The 15,600-nt window shown below is 38.0% G+C and overlaps 1 protein-coding gene across 1 annotated transcript in view; it reads right to left on the reverse strand.

Moving 5' to 3' along the window:
- The window catches only part of PASD1 (PAS domain containing repressor 1), a 61,817-nt gene extending 46,431 nt beyond the window's left edge, over window positions 1–15,386 (reverse strand). Inside the window, exons 1-3 of the mRNA XM_059385931.1 lie at window positions 15,359–15,386; window positions 9,629–9,714; window positions 7,447–7,536 (exon numbers count right to left, since the gene is read on the reverse strand). Coding sequence (XP_059241914.1) covers window positions 7,447–7,536; window positions 9,629–9,714; window positions 15,359–15,386 — 204 coding nt within the window. The remainder of the gene's footprint in view (window positions 1–7,446; window positions 7,537–9,628; window positions 9,715–15,358) is intronic.
- Between the last annotated feature and the right edge of the window lie 214 nt (window positions 15,387–15,600).

Genomic DNA, 15,600 nt, shown 5'->3' on the forward strand with positions numbered 1-15,600 from the left:
CACACTGAGACCTCCAGTCCAGGCAATTCCCATCACATTTTCACTGGACATTATCTCTTGCAAATTGTCACATCCCTCCTTACCCAGCTCAGATTCCTTGGTGGATCACTATAATGACTTCCATGTTCTCTCTCTTTCTGATATATCTGCCTGGGAAAACCCCAACTCTAGTTCATTTCAACTTTTCATCTACCTTATAACTTCACCCAAGCAACTGCATTATCTATGGAGAAAAGTCCATAACCATACTGTATTTTATTTTAAATGGTCACTCAGATCTGCCTGGAAATTGTCTACTATTCATTGTGACCATGACTTGCCTTTTCCTCCTTCTTCAAACCTCCAACCCTCCCCCATCCTCCTCATATTCAGCTGGGGATCTCATTTCTTATTGTAATTAAAAGCAAAGGGTAAAATAAACATCAGTATCTTCCTGCTATCAGATTTACCAACCTTTCTGTTCCTGTGGCTAGAAACCTACTTTTTCTCCTATTCCAATGACTAAGCATCCAATGAAGACTAGTGCACTGCCCCTCATCCTTTCTCAACTAGTCAAGGACATCATTCCAGAAATTTCCCCTTGTTCCCCACAATGTCAAGCTTTCCCTCTCTACCAGGACTTTCCCATAGCATGCAAATGCTTTATCAGAGATGTTATAATATCAGTCATCTTAAAAACAAAAACAACACAAAATTTCTAAAATCCAAAACCTTCTTTGGCCTTACACTCTCTCCCCCAGCACTTCTCTGGTCTACTTTAGAAAAAAAAAAATCTTTGAAAAAAAACTATACTTGCTGCCTCTCATTTCTTCAGCTCTCACTCTCCCTTGAAACCATATTAATCACTATTTTTACCTAACCACTTCAACTTTGTCAAGGTCACCAGTGAGCTCCACACTGCCGAATCCAATGATCAATTCTCAACTCTCATCTTGCCTGACATCGCAGCATCTGATTCAACAAATCCCTTCTTCTTCTGGAAACTCTTCATTTACTTGGTTTCCAGGATGCCATATAAATATGGATATCCTTCTGCTTCAAAGGTTACACCTTCACAGTTTTCTTTGCTGGAGATTTCTCTGACTACTTGGCATCAGAGTGCCTAGAGCCATGTCACTGGACCTCTTTCATTGTACTGCCTCCCTGGGTGGGCTCTTCCAGTTCTAGCTCATTAAATACCACCTATCTTCCCACCTCTGGCCCAGACTTCTCTCTAAACTCTTCTAGATATCTTAGATGTCTAATAGGATTTCAATTTTAAGATATCCAAAACACCATATCTGGATCTTTTCCCTCACAAAACATGATCCTCCCTCATTCATCTGCATTTCAGTAAAAGGCACCACCATTTACCCACATGTTTGTCTTTGACTTGCCTATTTCCTCTTAAACCCCAAACCCAGTCTATCAGCAAACTCTGTTGGTAACACAGGCAAAATACAGGCAGAATCCGTCCACTTTTCATCACATGAGCTAAGCCATTATCTCTAGATTGGATTACCACAAACAGACTTAACTGGTCTCCCTACATCTATTTTTGCCACACCTCAGCTCCCACTCTGTTCTTCACAGAGCAGCTACAGTGTTTCATTTAAAACATAAGTCAGGTCAAGTTATTCTTCTACTTAACATTTTCCCCAGCTACCCAAGTTATTCAAAGTAAAAGCCAAAGTACTTGTTCTTTTCGAAATACTCCAAATAGTAGCCCTTAAACTTGCTCTTAGGTCAATGTGAAACATTTTTTCCCAAATATTTATAATGATGCTTTCCCTTACTTCAACTCTCTACTCAAAATTATTTTAAATGGCACCAATTTCCTGATATTTTCTTCCTGTTTTTTTTTTCATAGCATAATCATCACTACCTGACATTATAGTGTATGTTTTTGTGTTTATTATGCCTCCCTCAGTAAAATGTAAATTGCATTAGAACAGAGACCTTGGCTGTCTTACTCACTGTTACATCCTCAACACCTAGAGCATAGCTTGACACACATGAGCACTCAATAAATGTTGGTTAAATGAATGAATAATGCTGTACCATGTAGCTGAAACATGGTGACACATGGATAAATTGAATATTAGGCATTAAGTTAAGTAATGAGTTTTTAATGTGATAGGAACAAAATAAAAAACAAAGTATTCTTTGTAGCTGAATAATGATTTTGGGTGATGAACCACAAATTCAAGTAATTTTGAACTGATTAATATTAATAATATACAGTCAAAATTCAGAAATGTGTTTTTATGGCCCATTTGTAGAAGCCAGCCTATGAGTTAGCCAATGCTCAAATTAGCAGATGGATCCTATCTCAATCAAGAAAAAGCATGGCTCAATTCAGGACAGAAATATTACCTTAATTTAGCAAACAAAACATTATGAATTAGCAGGCAATAAATTTTGACAATGGAAGTCACCTAATAAGAAATTTACTTCCCAGAATAGAGATATTTTTCATTAAACCTAACTTTTTCAGTAAAAATTCCTTCATTGGTTTAGTTATAAAATAAACTTCAGGAACCAAATCAAGTTACCTCTGGTCAGTGGAGACCACTCATTCATTCGTTTGTCTAACACATAATTAACAACAGCTCTATGCCTGACACTGTGCTAGGTATATTCACACAAACTAGCTCACATAATGCCCTGTGAGAGGAAGAATTGTCCCCTATTTTGTTTAAGAGGAAACTAAGGCTTGTCCAATTAATGAGACATCAGAAGTTCAGAGATAATATTCATACCCAAGTCCACCCAGCTAATTCTATATCCATTGTTCCTCCACTACACCATAGCTTCCTCAAGTCCAATTGATATCAGGAGTAGCTGACTTGCTACTGGGCCAGTTTCTACCCTGTGAACATTCTCCAGGAAGTAATTTATCAATTTCTTTTTTTTTTACTGAGTACTTACATGGGTTAAAATTGATGATCCTGACATGAATTCTAATTTTAATGAATACACAGTTCAGTAAGGCAGATGAGACAGACACAAAACGATGATGCTAACTATACAACAAAACTATAACAAGAGGTACAAAGTGCCATGGCTCACCAGTTCTTTCATTAGTAGAATAAAGGACAGCACTGAATAAAAGAATTCAAAGTGAGCAGTCTTGTGATAGTGTACATTCCCTTGGATGGAAATACTGGCAATTAGTTTCTTATTAATTAACCACATTCTTTGAGGAACGTGATAGTGACAATTAATGCCTTATAACTGACCACCAACTAAAAAAGTGAATGTAACAATCATTCCAGTGGTCCTGCTCCATAGTTAAAGGGCAGAAATCTGAAAACATTATCAACACCATGTTATTTTTGTAAATCTTTGGGATTTGCTCTTCTTACTACACAAGGTAGAAAGATCAAGGCACTCAAAGCTTAATGAAGCAAGGATAAATACCCGTGAAAAGTTAAGGAGGTTTCTCAAAAGTCAAGTGTGCAAATACCCATTAGTTGTCCCATGAATATTAGTATGGTGGGCCTCAATCATGTCAAAAAAAAGTAAAAGAATTTACTCCGCTTCATGACATTTACTGAAAATCCAGGCAAGAAATATCTTTTTGTTGGCACAGACATTCACATTAAACAAACATTAGAAAACTGTTCAACTGTATAGGGCACAGGGAAGGAGAAGAGCCTCTGCATGAAATTCAGATTGCATTTTGAATCAAACAAGACTCATCACTGATAATTCTCTACTATACTATAAGCTCTGCAGGGAGAACAGAGCAAAACTCATCAAAATTATCATGAACTAACCATATACCTATATTCAAAACCTGATAAAGTTTCTTAGAAACTCAATGCTGGGCGCCTGAGTGGCTCAGTGGTTAAGCTGCTGCCTTCGGCTCAGGTCATGATCTCGGAGTCCTGGGATCGAGTCCCACATCGGGCTCTCTGCTCAGCGGGGAGCCTGCTTCCTCCTCTCTCTCTGCCTGCCTCTCTGCCTACTTTCGATCTCTCTCTGTCAAATAAATAAATAAATAAATCTTTAAAAAAAAAAATAAAAATAAAAAAAAAGAAACTCAATGCTGAGAAACTCTTTCCATGAGGAAATGTGTGTTGAAAAGTTTCATTTGTTTAAAAATTGTAAAAGAACAACTACATGTAAATTCCCAGTTTTAATTTTTTCTTGGCGGGGGAGTGATGAAGTAAGGTGAGTAGAAGGGCAGGCTGCTTGGAAGTACTAGTACTATAAGTGACTGCAAGTCTTTCCAAAGGAAAACACTGTCAAGGAAAATTAATGATTGGAAAAATATGATGGCATATTTCAGATATAAATTTAATACCATGATGATGATAATAAGCCATCATTTTGGTCATAATTGTGTGTGTTACAACACCATACCTTGGACTCCTCACATCTTTTTGTCGCACCCCCATCTAATCCATCAGCAAAACTTATTTTACCTACAAAACACTGATGACTTCAACATCCAACCATCTAATTGCCTGGACTGTTGTGATAGCTTTCCAAATGGACTCTCTACCTTTCATGCCTGCTCCCATAGCCTACTCTTTTTTTTTTTTTTTTTTTTTTTAGTTCCAGTAAAGTTAACATACAGGGCCATACTAGTTTCAGGTGTACGATATAGTGATTCACCACTTCCATACAACACCTGTGCTCCTCACAACAAGAGAACTCTTTAATTCTTCCCATCACCCATTTCACCCCCCCCCCCCCCCCCCCCGGTTACCATCAGTTTGTTTTCCTTTGTTAAGTGTCTGTTTCTTGCTTTGTCTCTCTCTCTCTCTTTTTTTCCTTTGCTCATATGTGGGATTTAAGAAACAATACAAACAACCCATTACCTATTCTTAACATAAGAGCCAGAGTGATGCCCCAAAAATTTCGGATAATTTCCCTCATCTGCTCCAATCCCCACAATGGCTTTCTCCCATCTCAGAGGAAAACTCACAGTCATTACAATAACCCTAAACAAGGGACCTTTGTTGCTGCTCTGTTCTCATCACCTCCTAGTATTTTTCCTTTTGCTCACGGTGCTCCAGTCACAGTGGCTCCTCTACTGTACTTTTCCACATCAAGCACATTTGTGCTTTAGTGCTTCCTGACTTGCTTTTGCTTCTGCCTGGAACACACTTGCTCTGGTTATCTGCATGACTCACATACTGCATTCAGGCTTCTGTTGAAACATCACCTGATAAGGCAGGTCTTTACTAACCCCACATTTGTAATAGCCCACCTCCAGTCACTCTCTACGTAGTATTTCTTTCCACATTTACAGATGAGAAACTAAAATCCATGTAGCTAGTGAGTGACTGAGCCAAATTTTAATCTCCAGATTATCTGACTTCAAAGACAAAGTTCTTTCCATCCACCATGCTATCAGTTTAGAGTTGCTCAAGAGACAGAGGTATCTTGATATTTAATGAAACTGTAGATTCCCAGGGCCAGGAAAATACTCTAGAAATTGTTTTGTCTCTATATTAATATAAGATAAGTGACATAAAAAATGAAATTTTTAATCAAAGCCTGGAAAAAGATTGTGTATTGTTACAAATTAAGAAGATTTAGGATTTAATGAGGGAAGGTGTGAAATTATGCCTCAGCTAGTCTTTTTCAGCAAGGCTATATAACTTCATTCTCATTTAATGTTTATGTACAGACCTAGTAGCCATAGCTTTATTGTTAAGTATACCCATTTCAGGTAATCAACTCCATGGTTTAAGATTAGTCATTCCACCCCATATCCCAGACCCCTCTACCTTAGGGTGAGGCCCTGTGTGTGTATTACCTAAAATGCTGAAAGGTAAAAGATTCCCTTGCATGGAAACTGTGAGCCAAATTACATGAAGAAACAAGGATAATACAACTAAGACCATCACTGTGCAAAACCCTCATTTAATAGGAAAAATTTACCAGTCTCACTCAATGACCAAGTTGGTTTAAGTAATATCTAATACGAGAATTTGGGAAGCTTTCTGATCTTCACTATAACAAAACTTAACCTGTCATATATCATACTCATACATTCTTTCTTTTAATATAGATTTAATAAGACCATTCTTCTTCTATAAGTCCAATTCAATGAAAATCTCTAGCATTTTATTCAGCTCTTTTGGCATCCTACAAATAGAAGCTGAATTTGAACATGTAAAATGTTTTCTAAAAAAAGGAAAAAGAATGAGAACTAAAGTTATGTATCATACTATCTGTAAATAAAGAGAAAAGAGTAGAAACAAAACAAACGTCTATGATTCTAGCCACGTCATGGAACATGCTGGCTGGAATAGCATAACTGGTTGAATAAACTTCTCATCTTCCACTTCTAACTTAACTAAAGAATAATGTAACAAAACTATTAATTTACATGTTTCAAACTCAAGTACTATATAGATCTCTGGGTCAAGGTTTGTCAAGTTCTTTAGACAACTCTGTGGAATGAGAAATATACAATGAAAGCAACAATCCAAATATGACTGACAGAACTAGCCAGATGACAGAGATTTCAGGAGTGGAGGAGGATGTATTCTAGATATCTTCCCTTCACACATATACATTAATGGAATGAGAAGGAATGTAGTAGTTTCATATTTAAGTGGCATATTTGTTAGATGTGCAACCTGAAGGTCCAGAAAATTTTTTGGAAATCACATATTCTAAGTCAACAGTCCTATGAAGAGAGAGAAAGCTTTCCTGAAGAGGGGTATAATGACCGAGTGACCTTTTTGGACACCATAGACCATAACTACAACTCATAGGTAGATGTCTCCAGCTAAACTATGTCATCACTTCTATATTTTTTAAATAAGATTGTAATTTGTTCTCCAATATAAAGAAAAAAAGCAAATCATATCTGGGAATAGATGCCATGAGCCAGCATGAACAAATCATGACATTCATTGTTTAATCTGTATATAGTGGACTTTAAAGAAATGTACAGAATCAAACACATCCATCACAGTGAGGGCTGCCTTGCAAAGCAGTCACCTTGGCAGCTATCCACTGATTCTGAGGAGACTGCCATTTCAAAAAGCACATCATTCTTTGGAGATTACCTTCAGGGCAGTTTAGAAACCACACACAGGGACGCCTGGGTGGCTCAGTTGGTTGGACGACTGCCTTGGGCTCAGGTCATGATCCTGGAGTTCCGGGATCAAGTCCTACATAGGGCTCCCAGCTCCACAGGGAGTCTGCTTCTCCGTCTGACCTTCTCTTCACTCATGCTCTCACTGTCTCTCTCTCAAATAAATAAATAAAATCTTTAGAAACCACACACACACACACAGAGTATTGAATTACCACATATTAGAATTTTTTATTATGGATTTAAAACTGAAACCAATGAAGATGACAATAAAAGAAGTGCATGTTTTGACAACATTGAGATAACATCTCTGATGACTTGTATGCTCCTGAAAACAAATGATGAACCTCTAAATAATAAACCAGAATGATCCTTTCCCCCAAACTGGAAAAACTTACTGGTAAATGGCCAAGGAGACAAGTGATGTTTTCAGCGACAAAAATTATCACTCCATCTGTGCTCAGTATTATCATAAAGCCATCTAATGACTAATGAAGAGAGAATAATAATGTAATTAAATAGTGGAACAATAATAAAATGATAGTTTTATTTCAAAATGCATAAATAATTACAATAGCACACTGAAAATGTATTGTGGTCCTTAAATATCAATACAGCAGGCACAGACTTAATTAAAATTCCATTATTCTGCCTCCTACACAGAATCTACTTAACCTTAAGCATGATATGTTTATCAAATGATGTGTCACTTAGACAAACAAATTTTAATGTATACCCAATTAACAGAAAACTCTCCAACACAAGCTATGAAGACTCATTTCCGTATGTAGGTTGTTTCACATTTAATTCAAAATTAATTTCAAAAATGCTAAGAATATTTTGCAGGGCATTTTTATTTGTGAATAGTTTAGTCATCTACTTATAAATATGGATATTGCCATTATTTTCCTGCTATATAATGGATTTGATATCCAAACAAATGCCTCCTGGTAGAGAACACATAAATGATGAATAAAGTATATAAAAAGTTATATTTCAAAAAGATACCAAGCTTATTGTAAAGTAAAACAAACAATCTGGTATCAGAAATGACTACAACATGGGATTTAAAAGGCAGGGGGATACTAGAGCCTGTATTTGCCTTGGAAATATCTGCACAACACTGATGGCATAGAGTTTGGGGGAGAGAAAGCAAACCCAGGCTACTCAAGGTGGGAAGTGAAATCAGAGACTTCTGCATAAAACCTGGCTTCCCAAAGGGTAACACTCTCAGCAGGCTGAGACCTTATCCATCCAAGAAAGACTGTGAATGCACATGTATGCCTCAGTTTCGGCTCTGGTTAGAGAGGGAAAACTAAAACTAGTCTCTTCCGAGAATTGTTAAACAGAAACCCACACTCACAGAGATTTGGAGCTGGAATTCATGAACTGCCTATGTAGACTTGCACAGCCCAAGCCCATTATTCAGTTTAAGGTGTTCCTGACCCCAGACATCTAGTAAAAAGAAACTGAAAAAATCTCTAGAGAATCATCCTAAAACCAGGGCTCAAATAATTCTTGTGGATAAAGTTCCAAATATCATGAGTTTATAATAAGATATCAATAACAAACAGAGGAAGAAATGAAACATCACAAACAAGGGGCAGTACAAATAATAAAATGCAGAATCAGATTCAGGAACTGTAGATAATGGAATTATTGAAGATAGAATATAAAATAAATTTGCTTAAATGGCTTAAATAAATAACAAATTTGAAAATATGATGAAGGAACAAAAGACTCAAAACTGACCAGGCAGATGTGAAAAATAAATAAAATGTCTAGAAACAATATTATCATCAAAAATAAAAATTCACTATGCTAGAACATAGCTGGAGAGAAAACAGCTGAAGAAATGACTCAGACCACAACAGAGAGAGAAACAGGGATGGAAAACACAGGAAACTGAACGACGTGGAGAAGGGAGTGAGGAAGACCCTAGACATTTTACACCTATCCACTTTATTCTCACAACCCAGAGAAAGAAAATTTTTATTACCCATTTTACAGAGAAAAAGATCAAGGCTCAGAGGCAGTAACTCTCTCAAGGATACAGAGCAAGTAAATGACAAAGACATGATTCATAACTGTATCTGTCTGTCTCAAAAGACCATGGTCATTCAGGCTTTAGTTTGTGGGTTTTGAACTCAGTGAAGCTAACCAGTTTCCTTGGAGATAGAAACCATAAACACATCAGGTCCTGGAGGGGAAAAGGTAAGACTTGAAGGTGTTTTTTAGAGGCTAACAATCTATGTTGAGGGACCTACTAGATATTACTTAATTTGCCCCTAACAAAGACTTATTCGTATTTGTTGTCACTCAAGATGAGTTTTTCAAAAATCAGTTGGCATATGCAGCATCTGGAGAGCCTGCTAGAAATGCAGGCTCCTAGCCCTACCAGAATTGAGATTCTGACTCAGACAATTTAAGGTGGGTCCCAGGAATCTGGAATTTTACCAAGCTCTCTGGGTAATCCTGATATGCATGGTCTCTTAGCCACACTGTGAAAAACACTGTTCTTTATCTTCTATTGAACATATTCTAGCATATGAGGTAATCCAAGAACAAATCCCCTCTTACTTGTAGTGTCTTACACTTGAAGTCTTCATAGCTATGAAATGGAATCCAATTGGATTGCTCTCTGGAGGTTTCTGGATTGACTTTGCCTTTTTAGAAAAACAAAGAAAAGATAGAAAACTGTCACATTAAAATGATTAGCTATGGGTATTAGATTTTTCAAAGTTCTAATTAATTTTATAGAAAAGACTCTCATGAGAAAATGCTGACTGCTAATGAAGGAGCTGATGTGGACTAACTAATTGCTTATAAATGATCATAAACAGAGAAGTGTTCCAAATTGAAAAAGACCTTGAAGATCATCCAACTCAATTTCCACTGTACACACCTCTCCAAAAACTGATTTTCAACCTGTAGTTCTTTTCTTTTCTCGACTTCTTTATGTCTTCCGCATTCAACCAAAGCTAGTAATCATAATATGTCAGAGAAAGTACACACTGTGTCAAGGGCTCTAAGCAGCTCAAGATACCTAACTAGAATATCTTTAAGCCCTATCTCATATCTCTTCAAAGCTGTTAACAAAGTTCTATCTCTCGTCCATCTTTCTTCATTCTTCAAGTTCCTCTGGTTTTCCCAATGAACAGTTTCTGCTACTGTGCTCACTCAGAACCTTTGCTATCAACATCTCCCCACATTACCTTCTCTAATCCCACCCACTCCACTAACTGCACTAACACAGGGATTTTCCTGACACAGACCTCCAATCTCCAGTTATTTTAATACATGTCAATAACTTAGTTTCTGCTCCTCACAAAACAGAGACCCATGGCATACAACTTTGATCCCTTTAAAAAATGTTCTGTCCCCTGACAAGGATAATTCCGAGAGCAGAGCTTGTTTTTTCAGTGGGTATAAATCTCAGATCCTTTCCTATCAGTAGATTTGGATAAGAAGGAGACCAAGCATGAGCAGAAAAGTTTCAGAACCCTCACTAAAGAGGGAATGAAAAGCAGGTGTGTAACTGCCTGGGAAATGACAGAATACAAAAATAAACCACACCAACTGCACAAATGCTTCAAGGCCAGTGTTTCTGACCACTGTTCCAGCCTGGAAACTCAATTCTGGTACAGCTACTCAAGTTCAGGAAACAATCCATGACATGCCCCCCCCCACCTGACTGCTGAAGTCATTTCCCCACTGACTTTCAACTTTACCTAGTGATTTTCATCCCTTACACTCCCTCCAAAGAAATAGATAAGACTAAAGAGAGTCTACATATTTCCAAGAAAATAAGACCAATGTATTTTATCAATCAACCATAAAGAGTTTTTTATATTACTATTATTCACAAATTTATTCTTGTTTGGCTTATAGGATAGGGACCATATCCAATTCTTCATGAAAACCCCAGTATCTAGCATAATACTTAACTCATAATAGGGACTTGGTAATTCTTATTAAACTAAATCTCATTCATTCATTTATGTAACTAATTTTTTAAAAGATTTATTTGACACAGAGAGAGAGAGAGAGAGAGAGAACACAAATGGAGGAGCAGAAGGAGAGGGAGAAGGAAACTCAAGCAAACACTGCACAGAGCACGGAGCCTGAAACAGGGCTTGATCTCATGACCCTGAGATCTACAATCTAAGCCAAAACCAAAAGATGGATCCTTAACCAGCTGCACAACACAGGTGCCCCATTATTTAACTAATATTTACTGAGCTCCAACTACGTATATGCTATTCTGTTCTAGAGACTCAGTTTATAGTATGAACAAGACAAGAAACGTGACTATCCTTTTGTATCTTACAGAATGGAGGACGTAGGTAGGTAATGAACACATGGACAAGAATGACAGGAAGACAGTCACAGGAAAACCTGGTAGCAAAGCATCTTGAGCAGAGAAAGCAGTAAGTGTCAAGCACAGCAGAAAATAATTTGGCCTGCTTAAACTACAAACAAGAGGCCAGAGTGGCTACAATAGGGTGAACAAGGGATAGAGTAGTAGGAAATGAAATCTGAAAGACAGGCAGGGCCAGATCATGTAGGTTATATGTTAATGAGTTAGCATTATTCTAAGTGGAATATGAGATACTTTTAAGCAGAAGAGTGATATGTGTTTTGGGGGGAGGTGCATAGGGAAAGAGAGAGAGAGAGAACATTAAGCAGACTCCATACCCAGTGCAGAGCTGGATCTCACAACCCTGAGATCATGATCTGAGCCAAAATCAAGAGTCAGACACTTAACCAACTGAGCCACCCAGGTGCCTTTAGAATGACATGTTTTTTTAAAAGATCACTATGGGGGCACACTATGGGTGGTTCCGTCAGTTAAGCATCTGCCTTGGGCTCAGATCATGATCCCAGGGTCCTGGGATCCAGTCCCTCATCAGGCTCCCCACTTAGCAGAGAGCCTGTTTCTCCCTCTACCTCTGCCTGCCACTCCCCCTGCTTGTGCTACCCCTCCCTCTTACTCTGTCAAATAAATAAATAAAATCTTTTTAAAAAATTAAATAGGGGCACCTGGGTGGCTCAGTTGGTTAAGCAACTGCCTTCAACTTAGGTCATGATCCTAACTTAGGTCCCATACTGGACTCCCTGCTCAGCAGGGAGTCTGCTTCTCCCTTTGACCCTACCCTCTCTCATACTCTCTCTCTCATTCTCTTTTTCTCTCTCTCTCAAATAAATAAACAAAATCTTTTAAAAAATAAAGAAAGAATAAAATAAAAAATAAAAGACCACTATGGCTGCTTATGCAAAATAGATCAAATTGGGGAGAAAGAATGAAAGCAGAATACACCTAGGAGGCATCTACAAAAGTAACAGATGCTGGTGGCCTGGTTTCAGTTGGTATACCAAAGTTATAGAAATGGGGAGAAGTGAATGGATTTGAGATATATTTTAGAGGCAAAACCAAAAGGGCTTGCCATGAACTGGATGAGGAGGTGAAAGAAATGGAGAACACAAGGATAATTTATATATTTTTAGCCTGGGAAGCTGGAAGAATGACTGGTGGTATCAGTTACTGGAATAAGGAAAACTAGGTGGGGGGTGGAGGTGACAGGCAATGGAGTGGAGAGGGACCAAGAGTTCCTTTATTGCCATGTTAATTTTTCTATTAGATATCCAAGAGAAGAAGTCACATAGGAAACTCTTGCTGATTTAATAATGAGTACAGTTCTCAAGTATGCAGCTCATGTAGGTCAGGGGTAAAGATGGACTTAATAAGCAGGGGTCACTGACATCCAGGTAGCACATCAAGTTAAGTGACTGGATGAGATCACCCAGGAAATGAGTGTATCTAGAGGAGAAAAAAGGTCCAACAACTGAGCTCTGGGGCACACCAGTGTCCAGAGGTTGAAAGGGAAAGTGGAAAGGTAGAAATTAAGGGGAAAAAGCAAAGGAACAGCCAATGAGCTAAGAGAGAAACCAGGTGAGTGTGTTATTCTGGAATCCAAGAGAAAAATACTTCAAGAAGAAAGGAGTGGTCACCCGTCTGATGTTTTTAAAAGGCCAAGAAAGATGTGGAGAGTTAAGGACCAAATAATTCAGGGATGTGAAGGTCACTGGTATTCTTTACAGAACACATACCCTCTCCTGCTTTAAACTTTCTCATGTTCCCCTTAGAAAAGTGCCGACTACTTGACATACTGGAGCAACAAGCAGTGTGACCTCAGTGAAGTGGAATGAGGAAAGAATGAGGGATGAGGATGTGGGGACAGAGCCTTTACAGGCCTTTCAAGAAATTGTGCTGTGAAGAGGCCACAGAAACAGAGTAATAGAAGTATCATGGGGTCAAGAAAATATTTTTTTAAGGAACAGATTTTTACAGCATGATTACATGCAAATGGGTATAACCTGTTCAGATGTTTTGAATTAAGCCTACTTAAGTATTTTAGGTACTATTTTACACCCTCAGGGCCATGTTTCTCTTTGCAACATTTACCACATGCCTCAAGCGCCTAGGATAAAGAAATCTGCATTATTATTGCCTAGTATTCTTCTTTTTTAAAGATTTTATTTATTTATTTGAAAGAGAATGAGAGAGAGAGAGAGAGCCAGAGAGCGGGGAGGGTCAGAAGGAGAAGCAGACTTCCTGCTGAGCAGGGAGCCCAGTACGGGACTTGATCCCAGGATTCCAGGATCAGGACCTGAGTCAAAGGCCGTTGCTTAACCAACTGAGCCACCCAGGCTCCCTAACCAGTATTCTTCTATTAATTCTCATTTCCTTGTTCCACTTTTGCATGAACCTTAACAATATTTTCAACATTGACTATAAACAAACTTTGGAGAGAGAGAAACTAAGTGTTTCTCACCCACAACCAATTTTCCATATGGCTAATCAAAAACCTGAAAGGATGGGTTGGGGTGCCCAGATCAAACCTTCCTTCTCCTGTGAAGCAGCAGTCGTCCTCTGTGATGTTTTAGATCTGTCTCCTTTTACAGGGTAACCATGAGCTTGAATCATGGCGCGTAGTTCCGTGAAGAAGGCATGGAACCGGTCCTTCTTCTTATTTTCAGTTATATCAGGTACATCCCTAAGTGACAAAAAACAATCAGCGTTGTTAACAGTCAGGGTAGGTGATGGATTCAGATGATGAAACAATGCATGGAGAAGAAATAAGAACAGAGAAAGGGAGTTGGTAATGTCAAACTTTGAGCAAAAAAACCCCCAGATCCTTGATCTATCACAGGACAGAAATAGCTGTCACTATTAAAATGAGGCAATGAAAAAAGAATGAGGAAATGAAAGCCAATCTCATCTCCCTTAGACTGTGAGGTCCTCGAGGGTAGGGACCACATCTGTTTCAGTGTCTTCCATAGCAAAACCCAGCACAGTGTCTAGCACAGTAACCTAAGAATTATATAAAATAAATTAAATCCAGAAGAATTTGAATTAAATGGTGGATATTTGTTCCACCATATATTCTTACCTGCTTTTACAAGAGTACTTCTGATTAAAGAAAATTCTTTCTAAATTATATATAATTACTCAAGAGGCTCTTGCAAAGCCATTGCTTCATCTGAAAGAGAAGGCTGGGGAATAAAATGCTAATTGAGAGCTTTTTGCTTTTTTTTACCTTTGAAAAACAGATCATACTAAAAAATCTGGACAAAAACTTTTCCATCAGTGCACTAGAATTTATTTTTATAACTAACATCTTTCTAAAATTTAGATTTAATAAGCAACATATAGTACATCACTAGTTTCAGATGTAGAGTTCAATAATCCATCAGTTGCGTATAACACCTGGTGCATATCATATCATACGTGCTCCTTAAGGCCCATCAGCCAGTTACCCCGTGCCCCCCACCCACCTCCCCTTCAACAACCCTCAGTTTATTTCCCAGAGTTAAGGGCTTCTCATAGTTTCTCTCCCTCTCTGATTGCTTCCCATTCAGGAATTTACTTTAGATGCTAGAACTGGAAAAATAAGGTTATTTATCTTTTCAAACATACATGAATTTAAGCTCTAGGCAAACCACGGCCCCAAAACAGACTTCTAACCCTATCAGGGACTGTAAAGCACTTATTTAGTGTCAGCTCCGAGCAGCCACTGTGTAAGTCATGGAAGACACAGTTTGATGAGGGAGGCTGTCATGTACATAGTCAACACACTAAGTTTTATAACTGAGTTGGAACTAGGAGTTATCGAAAACCCACTGGAGAGACCAAATTTCCCTGAGTCAGGCTTTCCAAAGGAAGCAGGATTTTACAAGATGTGAAACAGAAACAAAAGACAGGGGAGAGGGCTTTGACAGAAATATCAGTCGGTTATGAATTCATACCTCTTCTCTTTTTCTCTCTCAGCTTCATCCATTATTCAGTGATGTAACAAAGAATTCTGAAATCAAAGTAGAACAATATTTTACAAAGAAATCAGTCTATGATGAATCACAATAAAGCAATAAAACTAATCAAAATTCTCAATTGCATAGCACCTTTCCCTTAAGGAATGCCTACTTCTTTTAAAGATAGAATTTCATTAAGTACCAATAACCCTCTCATAAGTTATGTAGATGTTGAAGAC

Source organism: Mustela nigripes, chromosome X (genome assembly GCF_022355385.1).
Source record: "Mustela nigripes isolate SB6536 chromosome X, MUSNIG.SB6536, whole genome shotgun sequence".
NCBI classification, from domain to species: Eukaryota; Metazoa; Chordata; class Mammalia; order Carnivora; family Mustelidae; genus Mustela; species Mustela nigripes.